The sequence below is a fragment of the Pseudophryne corroboree genome, chromosome 1, assembly GCF_028390025.1.
Source record: "Pseudophryne corroboree isolate aPseCor3 chromosome 1, aPseCor3.hap2, whole genome shotgun sequence".
Taxonomy (NCBI): domain Eukaryota; kingdom Metazoa; phylum Chordata; class Amphibia; order Anura; family Myobatrachidae; genus Pseudophryne; species Pseudophryne corroboree.
In genome coordinates, this window is record NC_086444.1 from 683286780 (window position 1) to 683301801 (window position 15022).

The 15022-nt window shown below is 48.7% G+C and overlaps 1 protein-coding gene across 3 annotated transcripts in view; it reads right to left on the minus strand.

The window, feature by feature from the left end:
- PGPEP1 (pyroglutamyl-peptidase I) overlaps window positions 1–14712 on the minus strand; it is a 99299-nt gene extending 84587 nt beyond the window's left edge. Inside the window, exon 1 of one of the 3 annotated variants that reach the window (XM_063914752.1) lies at window positions 14182–14712. In XM_063914752.1, coding sequence (XP_063770822.1) covers window positions 14182–14215 — 34 coding nt within the window. In that variant the 5' untranslated portion in view covers window positions 14216–14712. The remainder of the gene's footprint in view (window positions 1–14181) is intronic. The other 2 variants (XM_063914751.1, XM_063914753.1) reach the window with 2 other exon arrangements.
- Between the last annotated feature and the right edge of the window lie 310 nt (window positions 14713–15022).

Sequence of the window (15022 nt, forward strand, 5' to 3'; positions counted from 1 at the left end):
TGAGCCTGCATAAATAGTTGGACAGCTGTGGCGATTGCTCTTCTTCAGTTACCAAATCTGCACTCAACATTTCAGATGACAACCGAGGACTCTGCACCTGAGCCACCCAAGCTACTTGGAGCCCAACTTTCCAGTTCAAAAAGGTAGAGTACCAAGAAAATGTGGGAGGAGGGAGAGTATTCCTACTTAGAGGTGGTGGAGTGGCCCTAGTATGTCCATAATCCTGTTAACAGAGTCCCTTTTCTGCTGTGTTCTTTAGTTCTTCAAAGCACAAGCCCTTATTTTTGTGGGGAAGAATTGTACGAGACTAAAAATCTATGGTGGTCTTACAATTCTACTCCAAGGAATAAGCTGTGCTTTGAAGAACTAGGAATGCAGTACAAATGGACTCTGATAACATGCAGTCAGTTTATGTTGCATGGTTCTGTTTCAGCTTCAGCACAGCGCCTAAGAGGATATTTACAGCCAGTGACAAGACGGCATCCGCCTGAGCCTGCATAAATAGTTGGACCCTTCTGTTTTGAACAGCTGACACCTACATCTACTCCAGATGACCTGTAGGACGTTTGATCAGCTACCTGCATCCAATCCACATGGTACTATTATTATAACTTGTATAAAATGCTAGGATTAGTGTTTATTTTAGCACCTTCACAACCTGTGCAGTTCCTCCTGCCTGGGGTGTCGTTCTGTACTCTAGTGCTTCTATCACAAGTCTACCACTGAAATAAAGACCAGAGTGATAGAAGCACCAGAGCAGAGGACGACACCCCTGGCAGGAAAGAATAACTGCACAAGTTGTGACAGGTGCAGGATGATAGAACACTGTAGTTGTAATCTATACAGTAGAGCTACATTGGTGATGAATGGACCACAAATACTTTTATTTAACACTCTTCACTTTCAAATCCTTGTCCGCATGTAAAAGGTAAACATTAAATAAAATGGGTGCACAAACAAAAAACCATGAGTCTTTGTACTCATTTTTAGTTAAGACACATGTCTAAGCATTACAGTATGGACATAATCGTGCCCTCCCGAATGAAAAATGTGCCCTCCCGAATGAAAAATGTGCCCTCCCCGTGATCAGCACCCTGCCCTAAAAAATTCCTAGAGTGAACACTAAGAGTATATACATTTTAGGATATTCTCCAGTTTTCTATCGGCAGGTTCCTTTAGGGCGGCCGTATCAGGAGAGGGTAGTGCTACCTGTTTAGACAAGCGTGTGAGCGCTTTATCCACCCTAGGGGGTGTTTCCCAACGTGCCCTATCCTCTGGCGGGAAGGGGTACGATGCCAATAACCTTTTAGGAATTATCAGTTTTTTATCGGGGGAAACCCACGCCTCATCACACACTTCATTTAATTCCTCGGATACAGGAAAAACTACAGGCAGTTTTTTCTCACCAAACATAATACCCTTTTTAGTGGTACTTGTATTATCAGATATATGCAATACATTTTTTATTGCTTCAATCATGTAACGTGTGGCCCTAGTGGAAGTCACGTTTGTCTCCTCATCATCGACACTGGAGTCAGAATCCGTGTCTGTGTCTGCCATTTGAGGTAACGGGCGTTTTAAAGCCCCTGATGGCGTTTGAGACCCCTGGACAGGCACAAGCTGAGTAGCCGGCTGTCTCATGTCGTCAACTGTCTGTCGTAAGGAGCTGACACTGTCACGCAATTCCTTCCACAAGCTCATCCACTCAGGTGTCGACTCCCTAGGGGGTGACAACTGTATAATAGGCAATTGCTCCGCCTCCATCTCATTTTCCTCCTCAAACATGTCGACACAATCGTACCGACACACCGCACACACACAGGGAATGCTCTGATAGAGGACAGGACCCCACTAGCCCTTTGGGGAGACAGAGGGAGAGTATGCCAGCACACACCAGAGCGCTATATATATATATATATACAGGAATACCACAATAAAGTGTGCTTTTCCCTTTATAGCTGCTGTTAGTATAAAACTGCGCCAAATTAGTGCCCCCCCTCTCTTTTTTACCCTTTTCTGTAGTGCAGGACTGCAGGGGAGAGTCAGGGAGACGTCCTTCCAGCGGAGCTGTGATGGAAAATGGCGCCAGTGTGCTGAGGAGATAGGCTCCGCCCCCTTCTCGGCTGCCTTTTCTCCCGCTTTTTAGGTGAGTTCTGGCAGGGGTTAAAATACACCCATATAGCCCTGGGGGTTATATGTGGTGTATTTATGCCAGCCAAGGTGTTTTACATTGCTGCTCAGGGCGCCCCCCCCCCTAGCGCCCTGCACCCTCAGTGACCGGAGTGTGAAGTGTGCCTGAGTAACAATGGCGCACAGCTGCAGTGCTGTGCGCTACCTTGTTGAAGACTGATGTCTTCTGCCGCCGATTTTTCCGGACCTTTTCTTGCTTCTGGCTTTGTAAGGGGGCCGGCGGCGCGGCTCTGGGACCGAGCTCCGAGGCTGGGCCTGTGTTCGGTCCCTCTGGAGCTAATGGTGTCCAGTAGCCTAAGAAGCCCAATCCACTCTGCACGCAGGTGAGTTCACTTCTTCTCCCCTTAGTCCCTCGATGCAGTGAGCCTGTTGCCAGCAGGTCTCACTGAAAATAAAAAACCTAAAACTAAACTTTTCACTAAGAAGCTCAGGAGAGCCCCTAGTGTGCACCCTTCTCGGCCGGGCACAAAAATCTAACTGAGGCTTGGAGGAGGGTCATAGGGGGAGGAGCCAGTGCATACCAGGTAGTCCTAAAGCTTTTACTTTTGTGCCCAGTCTCCTGCGGAGCCGCTATTCCCCATGGTCCTTACGGAGTTCCCAGCATCCACTAGGACGTCAGAGAAATAAGAATTTACTCACCGGTAATTCTATTTCTCGTAGTCCGTAGTGGATGCTGGGAACTCCGTAAGGACCATGGGGAATAGACGGGCTCCGCAGGAGACTGGGCACTCTAAAAGAAAGATTAGGTACTATCTGGTGTGCACTGGCTCCTCCCTCTATGCCCCTCCTCCCGGGCACAGTTTCCCTAACTGAGGTCTGAAGAGCTGACACAACAAGGAAAGGATTTGGAATCCAGGGTAAGACTCATACCAGCCACACCAATCACACTGTACAACTTGTGATAACCATACCCAGTTAACAGTATGAACAACAACTGAGCCTCATTTAACGGATGGCTCATAACAATAACCCTTTAGTTAAGCAATAACTATATACATGTATTGCAGAGAGTCCGCACTTGGGGGGTCATTCCGAGTTGTTCGCTCGTTATTTTTTTCTCGCAGCGGAGCGATTAGGCGCTAATGCGCATGCGCAATGTCCGCAGTGCAACTGCACCAAGTAAATTTACTATGAAGTTAGGTATTTTACTTACGGCATTACGAGGTTTTTTCTTCGTTCTGGTGATCGGAGTGTGATTGACAGGAAGTGGGTGTTTCTGGGCGGAAACTGGCCGTTTTATGGGTGTGTGCGAAAAAACGCTACCGTTTCTGGGAAAAACGCGGGAGTGGCTGGAGAAACGGAGGAGTGTCTGGGCGAACGCTGGGTGTGTTTGTGACGTCAAACCAGTAACGAAACTGACTGAACTGATCGCAGATGCCAAGTCTGGAGCTACTCAGAAACGGATAAGAAGTGTCTATTCGCAATTCTGCTAATCTTTCGTTCGCAATTTTGATAAGCTAAGATTCACTCCCAGTAGGCGGCGGCTTGGCGTGTGCAAAGCTGCTAAAAGCAGCTTGCGAGCGAACAACTCGGAATGACCCCCTTGGGACGGGCGCCCAGCATCCACTACGGACTACGAGAAATAGAATTACCGGTGAGTAAATTCTCTGACGTCCTAGTGGATGCTGGGAACTCCGTAAGGACCATGGGGATTATACCAAAGCTCCCAAACGGGCGGGAGAGTGCGGATGACTCTGCAGCACCGCATGAGCACACTCAAGGTCCTCCTCAGCCAGGGTATCAAACCTGTAGAACTTAGCAAACGTGTTTGACCCCGACCAAGTAGCAGCTCGGCAAAGCTGTAAAGCCGAGACCACTCGGGCAGCCGCCCAAGAAGAGCCCACCTTCCTTGTGGAATGGGCTTTCACCGATTTTTGATGCGGCAATCCAGCCGCAGAGTGAACCAGCTGAATCGTGCTATAGATCCAGCGAACAATAGTCTGCTTCGAAGCAGGAGCGCCAACCTTGTTGGCTGCATACAGAATAAACAGCGAGTCAGACTTTCTGACTCCCGCCGTTCTGGAAACATACATTTTCAAAGCCCGGACTACGTCCAGCAACTTGGAATCCTCCAAGTCCCTAGTAGCCGCAGGCACCACAATAGGCTGGTTCAAATGAAACGATGATACCACCCTAGGAAGAAATTGGGGACGAGTCCTCAATTCTGCCCTGTCCATATGGAAGATCAGATAAGGGCTTTTACATGACAAAACCGCCAATTCTGACACACGCCTAGCCGAAGCTAAGGCCAATAGCATGACCACTTTCCACGTGAGATATTTTAGCTCCACGGTCTTAAGTGGCTCAAACCAGTGGGATTTCAGGAAATCCAACACAACGTTAAGATCCCAAGGTGCCACCGGTGGCACAAAAGGAGGTTGAATATGCAGCACCCCCGGAACAACGTCTGAACTTCAGGCAGTGAAGCCAGTTCTTTTTGAGAGAAAATGTATAGGGCCGAAATCTTGACCTTTATGGATCCTAATTTTAGGCCCATAGTCACTCCTGACTGTAGGAAGTGCAGGAATCGACCCCGCTGGAATTCCTCTGTAGAGCCTTCCCGGCCTCACACCAAGCAACCTATTTTCGCCATATACAGTGAAAAAGTCTTGCTGTCACGTCTTTCCTAGCCTTTATCAGCGTAGGAATAACTGCATCCGGAATGCCCTTTTCCGCTAGGATCCGGCGTTCAACCGCCATGCCGTCAAATGCAGCCGCGGTAAGTCTTGGAACAGACAGGGCCCCTGTTGCAACATGTCCTGTCTGAGAGGCAGAAGCCCTGAGTCCTCTGAGAGCATTTCTTGCAGCTCCGGGTACCGAGTCCTTCTTGGCCAATTCGGAGCAAAGAATATTGTTCTCACTCCTCCTTTTATTACAATTCTCAGCCCTTGGGTATGAGAGGAAGAGGAGGGAATACATAGACCGACTGGAACACCCACGGTGTTACTAGTGCGACCACAGCTATCACCTGAGGGTCCCTTGACCCGGCGTAAAACCTTTTTTAGCTTTTTATTGAGGTGGGACGCCATCTAGTCCACCTGAGGCAGTTCCCATCAATTTGCAAACTGCGTGAAGACTTCCTGATGAAGTCCCCACTTTCCCGGGTGGAGGTCGTGCCTGCTGAGGAAGTCTGCTTCCCAGGTGTCCACTCCCGGAATGAACACTGCTGACAGTGCGCTTACTTGATTCCCCGCCTAGCGAAGAATTCTGGTGGCTTCTACCCTCGCCACCCTGCTCCTTGTGCCGCCTTGGCGGTTTACATGAACCCCTGCGGTCTGACTGGATCAGAACCGGTTGGTCGCGAAGCAGGATCTCCGCTTGACTTAGGGCGTTGTATATGGCCCTTAGTTCCAGGATATTGATGTGAAGGCAAGTCTGTTGACTTGACCACAGACCTTGGAAATTTCTTCCCTGTGTAACTGCCCCCCACCCTCGGAGGCTTGCATCCGTGGTCACCAGGATCCAGTCCTGAATGCCGAATCTGCGGCCCTCGAGAAGGTGAGCACTCTGCAGCCACCACAGGAGAGACACCCTGGCCCTGCGGGATAGGGTGATTAACCAATGCCTCTGAAGAGGTGATCCGGACCACTTGTCCAGTAAGTCCCATTGGAAGGTCCTCGCATGGAACCTGCCTAAGGGGATGGCCTCGTATGATGCCACCATCCTTCCCAGGACTCGAGTGCAGTGATGCACGGACACCTGTTTTGTTTTTAATAGATTCCTGACCAGTGTCATGAGCTCCTGAGCTCTCTCTATCGGGAGATAAACACTTTTCTGGTCTATGTCTAGGATCGTGCCTAGGAGAGGCAGATGAGCTGTAGGAACCAACTGCGACTTTGGAATATATATAATCCAGCCGTGTCGCCATTACACTTCCAGAGAAAGCGATACGCTGTTCAGCAACTGCTCTCATGATCTCGCTTTTATGAGGAGATCGTCCAAGTATGTGATAATAGTGACACCTTGCTTCCGCAGGAGCACAATCATATCCGCCATTACCTTGGTGAATATTTTCGGGGCCGTGGAGAGACCAAACGGCAACATCTGAAATTGGTAATGACAATCCCGTACCGCAATTCTGAGGTACGCCTAATGAGGTGGATAAATGGGGACATGAAGGTATGCATCACTTATGTCCCGATTCACGATAAAGTCTCCCCCTTTTTAGGCTTGCACTGACCGCTCTTAGCGATTCCATCTTGAACTTGAACCTTCTCAGGTATATGTTCAGGGATTTTTAATTCAATATGGGTCTGACCGAACAGTCTGGTTTCGGGATTACAACATGGTCGAATAATAACACCCTCTTGTTGAAGGAGGGGACCCATGACCACCACCTGTTAAAGATACAATTTGTGAATTGCAGTTAACACTGGCTCCCTCTCTTGGGGGGAAGCCCGCAGGGCCGTCGGTGAGGGGGCATCTTCTCACAGTCCAGCTTGTATCCCTGAGACACAATATCTATTGCCCAGGGATCTAACAGGGAGTGAACCCACTTGTGGCTGAACTTACGAAGGCGTCCCCCCACCGGGCCTAGCTCCGCCTGTGGAGCCCCAGCGACATTGGTGGATTTTTGTAGGGGCTGGGGAGGACTTCTGTTCCTGGGAACTAGCTGCCCGGCTCTGACAAGAAAGGACGCACCTCAGACTTTCTTGTTTCTTTATTCGAAAGGCTGCATTTAATAATGTCGTGCTTTCTTAGGCTGTGCAGGAATATAAGGCAAACTAGCAGAATTACCAGCTATAGCTGTGGAGACCAGGCCCGAGAACCCTTCTCCACACAATCCTAAGCCTTCCATATGCCTCTTAAGTCGGCATCATCTGTCCAATGCATATTCTACAGGACACGTCAAGCAGAGATCGACATAGCTTTGACTATGAGCCAGTATACTCATGTCTCTTTGGGCATGCTTTATAACTATATATCTATCACTTGACAGCATCTTTAATATATTTATATCTATATGCATACTAGGGTCTCAATCTCTGCTGATAAGGTACCTGTCCACGCTGCCACAGCGCTATAAACCCATGCCGACACAATCGCCGGTCTGGGTAGTATACTAGAATGTGCACGCTATCTGCAGGATCCCTGAGAATAGCAAGTGCTACCGTCTGTGCAAACAGGACACCCAGGGGAAGATTCTCAACATATCCTGGCCCTAGTGGGGAAAGGATACAGCCTGAGAATTCTCTTGGGGGAAGCTGCCGTCTCTTGTCTGGAGATTCCCGCTCTTTTTCCTCATGAGAGGAGGGAAATTTACCTCAGCATTCTTCCCCTTAAACATGTGTACTCTCGTGTCAGGGACAGATGAGTCATCAGTGATATGCAAATCATCTATTATTTCAATAATCATATATTGAATACCTCCTAGCCATCTTGGCTGTAACTTTGCATTATTGTAATCGACAGTGGAGTTAAACTCCGTGTCGATACCAGTGTTTGTTATTTTGGATAGTGAGCATTGAGAGACTCAAAGTCTCTGTGACATAGGGACAAACATGGGTAGATTTCCTGTCTGTTCCCTAACCTTTTGTGCAATAAATTCACCTTAGCACTTACACATATCCAAACAGGTGTCGGCGTTGTCGACGGAGACACCCTGTCACACACATATCCGCTCTATCACCTCCTTAGAGGAGCCTTTTACCTCAGACATGTGGACACACGCGTACCGACACACCACACACACAGGGGATGCTCTATTTGAGGACAGTTCCCCCACAAGGCCCTTGAGAGAGAGAGAGAGAGAGAGAGAGAGAGAGAGAGAGAGAGAGAGAGAGAGAGAGAGAGAGAGAGAGAGAGAGAGAGAGAGAGAATGCCAGCACACACCCCAGCGCTATATAACCCAGGGATTACACTACAACTCAGTGTTTACCCAGTAGCTGCTGTATATACAAATTTTGCGCCTAAATTTATGTGCCCCCCCCCCCCCCTCTCTCTTTTCACCCTTTGTGTACCAGGATACTGCAGGGGAGAGCCTGGGGAGCTTCTTTCCAGCGGAGCTGTGCATAGAAAATGGCGCTGGTGTGCTGAGGAAGAAGGCCCCGCCCCCTCAGCGGCGGGCTTCTGTCCTGTTTCTGACTAAAAATGGCGGGGGTTTTACACATATACAGTCACAGACTGTATTATGTGTATTTTTATGCCAAAGGTATTTTTATTGCTGCCCAGGGCGCCCCCCCCCAAGCGCCCTGCACCCTACAATGACCGGAGTGTGTGGTGTGCTGTGGGAGCAATGGCACACAGCTGCGGTGCTGTGCGCTACCTTAATAAAGACAGGAGTCTTCTGCCGCCGATTTCATCGCTTCTCTTCTGTCTTCTGGCTCTGCAAGGGGGACGGCGGCGCGGCTCCGGGAACGGACGACCGAGGTCAGGCCCTGTGTTCGAACCCTCTGGAGCTAATGGTGTCCAGTAGCCTAAGAAGCACAAGCTAGCTGCAAGCAGGTAGGTTTGCTTCTCTCCCCTCAGTCCCAAGTAGCAGTGAGTCTGTTGCCAGCAGATCTCACTGAAAATAAAAAACCTAACAAATACTTTCTTTCTAGCAAGCTCAGGACAGCCCACTAGGAGCACCCAGCTCTGGCCGGGCACAGATTCTAACTGAGGTCTGGAGGAGGGGCATAGAGGGAGGAGCCAGTGCACACCAGATAGTACCTAATCTTTCTTTTAGCGTGCCCAGTCTCCTGCGGAGCCCGTCTATTCCCCATGGTCCTTACGGAGTTCCCAGCATCCACTAGGACGTCAGAGAAAGTTTAAATTTGTACTTATTGCAGCAACTGTATGTACATGTTTTGGACACGTACAGTACATCTCTTCCATTAGTACCTTGGGGTTTTAACTTAACCCATGAATAATTTGCAACACTAAGGGCAGGATACATCAAAAGTGCAGTCAAACCTCCAAAAAGCTATTTTTGACGTTTGGGCCCAATTTCCTATATGCACTAAGCTCTGGAATGCGATAGTTTACAAAATGCATCCATAGAAGTCTCCTTTTAATTTATAGGTGCATACACACGGAGAGATTTTGACTATGAGAGATTTTGACTGAGCGATTTCCCTTGAACTGGCAGTAGGAGATTTTGACTAACTTTACCAGAGATTTTGGCTATGGGCGATTTTGGCTAACTCATTCAAGCAAGGGGATGCTTTTTCTTTTCCAGCGATATAGCCAAAATTGACTTGCCTGCACAGTCTATTTTTAGCAGCGATAGCGACCTGTCGGGGACGCGCATCGCTATCGCTGGCTGTGTACACATGGAGAGATATGCACTAACTTTCTGAGCGATTTTGACTATATAGTCAAAATCGCTGTTATATCGCTCCGTGTGTATGCACCTTATGTTCTGCAATTTATTTATTTATGTAACAAACAATTAAGACAATGTTTACATTGGGGAACTGGCTTCTGAAATACTGTATCTTGCTGGGGGATTGATAGCATTGCCATCTGCCTGGCACATAAATGCGCACAAGGGGGCTTAGACATACGTATAGGGGTATGAGGGGATTATGAGCCATATAAAGGGAATGAGGGGCTTAAAAATTGTTGTATCCCTACTGTGGTTTTGATCATAGCCCTCATCACTCCCCCTGTCCAGTAATTTTAAAATGGAAATCTTACATAGAAGAAGTGATAGCATTTATATGGTAATGCAGCAGAAGGTGTCACGCCTCCTGTTGCATTACTCATACCCCTTTCACACTGCCAATGCCGGATCCCACCCGGGAATTGGAAGCGGGTCCTTCCCGGGTGGGATCCGGCATTGGCAGCTGCTGCTGGCTTCCCCGACCCGGCAATAAGCTGGGCGGGTTGCCATAGTAGCGGGGGGCGGAGCCGGCGGAGGTGGCTGCGGCGCTGTGAGATGAGCTCACCTCCGCGCCGCCTCTCCCTATCTAGTAAACGGGTCCTGGGTCGCATCGACCCGGGAGCCCATTTACACAGCCACTGACCCGGTATTCAACCCGGGTATAACACTGCTTTATACCCGGGTTGAATTGCCGGGTCAGGCGACCCACGATTTCGGCAATGCCCCTTTCACACCGCACGCCGACCCGGCAATATGCCGGGTCAATACCAGGTTATTTGTGCGGTGTTAAAGGGGTATAATCCGAACTGCATACAAGGGCCCAGTATTCGCTCATCTCAGACACCATCGGTGTGACCTGTGTGGTCACACAAGCCCATCGCCGTGAGTCTTACCTAGAGGCCAAGAAATCTTCATCCACCGATAGAGATCCGAGACTCATCCCTCCCCTGCAATAGCGGCGACACATCTACGTTTGGAGAAATGGAGGCCATCACCACCTCCTGCCTGCCCCCAAATGGCTCACTGACGTCTGATGCCATAGCACAACTGACGTTGCAGACCTGTACTGCGCACCGGTACTTTGCTGCATGAGCCGCTACTCTGTCCACATCTGAATGAGGGCCACTGGGCAGCTGCGGGAAGAGAATCTTCCAGCAGCTGCCGCTCTCAGATGAACCTCCCTGTCCCCTGCCCTTTGTGCCTGCCGATCACTGCTGATAGGGTCAGCCTGGCAGCACCACCCGCCACCCTGTGGCAGCAGACATTAGCGGCCGCTGGGGAAATGTTAAAAAGCAGCAATCACCTTTCCTCTAGACCAGGTATATCCAAACTGCGGCCCTCCAGCTGTTGTGAAACTACATACCCCAGCATGCCATGACACAGTTTTGCTGTCGGAGAATGCTAAAGCTGTGTCAGGGCATGCTGGGATGTGTAGTTTCTCAACAGCTGGAGGGCCGCAGTTTGGACATGCCTGCTCTAGACCCCCGGATGCTAGAGAGGAGCAAGGAGTCGGGAAAAGTTGCGCTGTAGCAATGTTCAGATGATGATGTTCCAGGTTTTTGTTTTTTGTTTTTAACTATTTTACAAATGTTACTTTATAAAAAAATGTTTTTATTAAATCGTTTTGGATAAGTTTTACCTAATTCAATCAGAAAAAAACAACCATTTCCGCACATTTTTTGGAAAAAACATTAGCCAGTTAACCTGGTGGTTAAGAATAATGGGGAGTGCTGCATTTTGCGTTACTTAGCTGAAAGCACGAGATATGGTTTAGCTTTTGGAAATAGCAGGAACACATAATGGTGCAGAAACTTCTGTTTCTGCATGAAAAAACGTAGTAATTAACAGACCCTAAAATCTTTCAACACAGTCCTATTAGAACAGTGTTTCTCAACCTCGGTCCTCAAGGCACACTTAAGGGCCCTACACACTGGCCGAATTTTTGAAAGATATGAACGATCTCGTTCATAAATGAACGAGAACTCGTTCATATCTTTCAGTGTGGAGACTCCAGCGATGAACGATGCGCAGCCCCGCGCTCGTTCATCGCTGGTCTCACGTCGGCTGTGCATGCAGGCCAATATGGACGATCTCGTCCATATTTGCCTGCACTTCAATGCAGCCGCGTGACGGGGGGAGTGAAGAAACTTCACTCCCCCCGTCACTGCCCCCCCGCCGCCGGGTCGCTCGTCGGCCGTATCCGCCGTCGGGCAGCTCGGCGGCGGGTCGGCCAGTGAGTAGGGCCCTTAACAGTTCTGGTTTTAGTGATATCCAGGCTTGAACACAGGTGACTTAATTAGTACCTCAGTTATTTTGATTTAACCATCTGTGCTGAAGCCTGGATATCACTAAAACCTGCACTGTTGGTGTGCCTTGAGGACCGCGGTTGGGAATGCCTGTATTAGAACATAGGTTCTCAAACTCGGTCCTCATTACCCCACACAGTGCATGTTTTGCGGTAACCCAGCAGGTGCACAGGTGTATTAATTACTCACACATTTTAAAACGTCCTCAGGTGGAGTTAATTATTTCACTTGTGATTCTGTGAGGAGACCTGCAAAACATGCACTGTGTGGGGTAATGAGGACAGAGTTTGCAGACCTATGTATTAGGACACAGGTTCTCAAACTCGGTCCTCAGGACCCCACACAGTGCATGTTTTGCAGGTCTCCTCACAGAATCACAAGTGAAATAATTAGCTCTACCTGTGGACCTTTTCAAATGCGTCAGTGAGTAATTAATACACCTGTGCACTTCCCGGGTTACCTGCAAAACATGCACTGTGTGGGGTCCCGAGGACCGAGTTTGAGAACCACTGTATTAGGAGATCATAAAAAACTGAATTATGAGGCCTAACTACAACAACTCCACTTAAAATCCTAAAAATGCTACAGTGCAGATTTTAAGGTCGGTGTAAAAGATAGGTTATAAAACAGCTAAGTTAATTAATAATCAGTTCACTAGTAATAAAAGTCTACTGTGCAGAAAATGGGGAGAGCGGGGCTGTTTCACTTTTAAAAATGTGTGCATTTGGAACTGAGCTGTTGGCATCTTTATCCGAAACCGTAAAGCTAGATACAAACCATACCGATGAGAGGAATGATCCAAGATTTATTTTATTTTTATTTTCTGAAAAATACAATGATCCTTAAACATCCAATTTGCTGTATACACACTACACAATTATTGTTACTTCTTGAATGATAAATGTCATGGAGGTCACGTTCCTCACTTGTTGGCCCGATTGTGTACACACTGCAGTTGCGGCACGGCATCAGCTCATCAGGACAATCTGGCGGCTGAGTGGGATGCCAGCCATACTTGGATGGTTTTTTTTAAAGGGGTAATCACTTACAAGGCAAAGCCATGCCTTGTAAGTGATTGCCCCTTTACAAAAAAGTCTGAGTCCGTCCGGCATCTCGCTAAGCCGCCGAACTCCAGCGGCATTACATCCCGCCTCTTACCTGTATAACTCATACAGTATGTGTCCATGATTGAAGGGATAGCAACCCTAGAGGCACACACAGGGGCGATTCTAGGCAATAAGTCAGCAGCTCAAATGGAGCACTGACAAATACCATATAAGGCATAAAATGTTTAAGTTGTCTGAGCTTTAAAAGACAAATATTTTACTATCCACCCATTATCAGATTTATCAACAAATTAATCACTGATGTTAAAACTTTCTTCCAAGAAAATGCGCTGCATCTGAAGCATATTGCCAAAGCCAACATAAATGCACCCATGTATATACCGCACTAATAAAATAAATCTGAATTATAAAAGGACCATGAAATCGAATGCGGGGGTTGACACCAACAATTAGTTAATATCCTCCTTTTGTGGCTTTAAGCCAATTACTCAAAGGTTATACACCGTAAAAACACTACATGCACTGACTCACTATTAGCTGCTCAGTGTCACATCAATTCATCACTGCGAGTATTTCTAAACCCACCATGTTGCAGGAAATGCGATAGCTGCGCTGAGGCTAGTGGTGACAAGCAGAGCCGGCCCTAACCAATATGATGCCCTAGGCAAGATTTTGGCTGATGCCCCCTAGCACCGCCACTAATTCTGCAGGAGATGCCTGGCATGAGTCAGCTGGCAGCTCTGCTAACGTCGGGTGCCTTTTGTTTATGAAAATGCATATTATTTGCATTACTATGTGGCTAGGATGCACAAGCAGCTTCTGCTGATTAAAATGATATGCAGCATGCCTATATTCTGTGTGCTACTGCTGCTGTATCTGCATACGAAATGCTACATTACAGTGATTTCCAGGAATACACGCAACGTAGCATTTTGTATGCAGATACAGCCGCAGTCACACACAAAAAATAGGCATGCCGCATATCATTTTAATCAGCAGAAGCTGCTGGTGCCGCTAAGCATACCAAATGCCCTAGGCATTTGCCTAGTTTGCCTATGCCTAAGGCCGGCTCTGGTGACAAGAATATTGTATAGCGGAATTCATCTGCATGAAACGATGTGCATGCCACACGTATTCATCAACAAGTGGCGCGGACAGTGCACGGATAGTATATAATAAACGCTGAGATTAACGGGGGGGGGGGGGGAAATCACAAAGCATAGCAATGAGAGGAGGCGGCAGCTGAGTGTTACAGCGTACTCCCTCCACTTGTCAATATAAGGAAGACACCCCTGCTGCGATTCTCACTTACCGGTCACCACCACACATTTCCTCTGTTCTTCCATGCCAACCAGGTCACGCCACACCCGATAACGTTCCGCTGTCACCCCTTCAGGCACCTGCCAGTGCCGACCGACTGACTCTTCCCAGACTCTCAAAACCGCAAACAGAAGCAGCAGCCAGCACTCACCCGCGTCATGTGACTGCCCCCGGACTGCGTTCCAATTTCCAAGCCTCGCTCTGACGTCTCTCCGGCACGTGACCAACTTTGCTCAGAGTCAGACTAATTGTCAACCCCCCCAGGCTGCGCTGCTGCTGTCGCTGTCTGTGTAGTCTTCTGAAACACACAGGTGCAGGGGCGACTTGCAAATGATACCTCCCAACTGTCCCGTTTTTTGGGGACTGTACCGCTGTCCCACCCGCGGGCCACAGTGTCCCGCGGTGGGGGGGGTCAGTTGGGAGGCTCTGTCAATCGCTGCTCTGCTTAGCAGAGCAGCAGCGAATAGACGCTGTGCGCATGCACACAGCGTCTATTAGGTGGAGGGAGAGGGAGCATGCCAGCGGCTCACAGAGCGCTGGGCATGCCCCCTCAGTGACGAAAACGGGGGCGTGGCTCGCGATCGCGGGTCCTCCCGCTAAGCCACGCCCCCTTTCATAGGCCACGACCCCTTTTCGGGAGCGAAAGTTGGGAGGTATGGATCTGTGTTGTGTCTCTCTCTCTCCTCTCAGACTGGAACACCAGCTCCAATGCTAAGCTCTGAAGTTGTGTTAACCATTTAAAGGCTTACGTGTTGCTGACAGGAAATAAAAACAACTACATTTGCAGGACTCAGCGGCAGCTGCTGCCCCTGGGCTGCAGTGCCGACCACTCA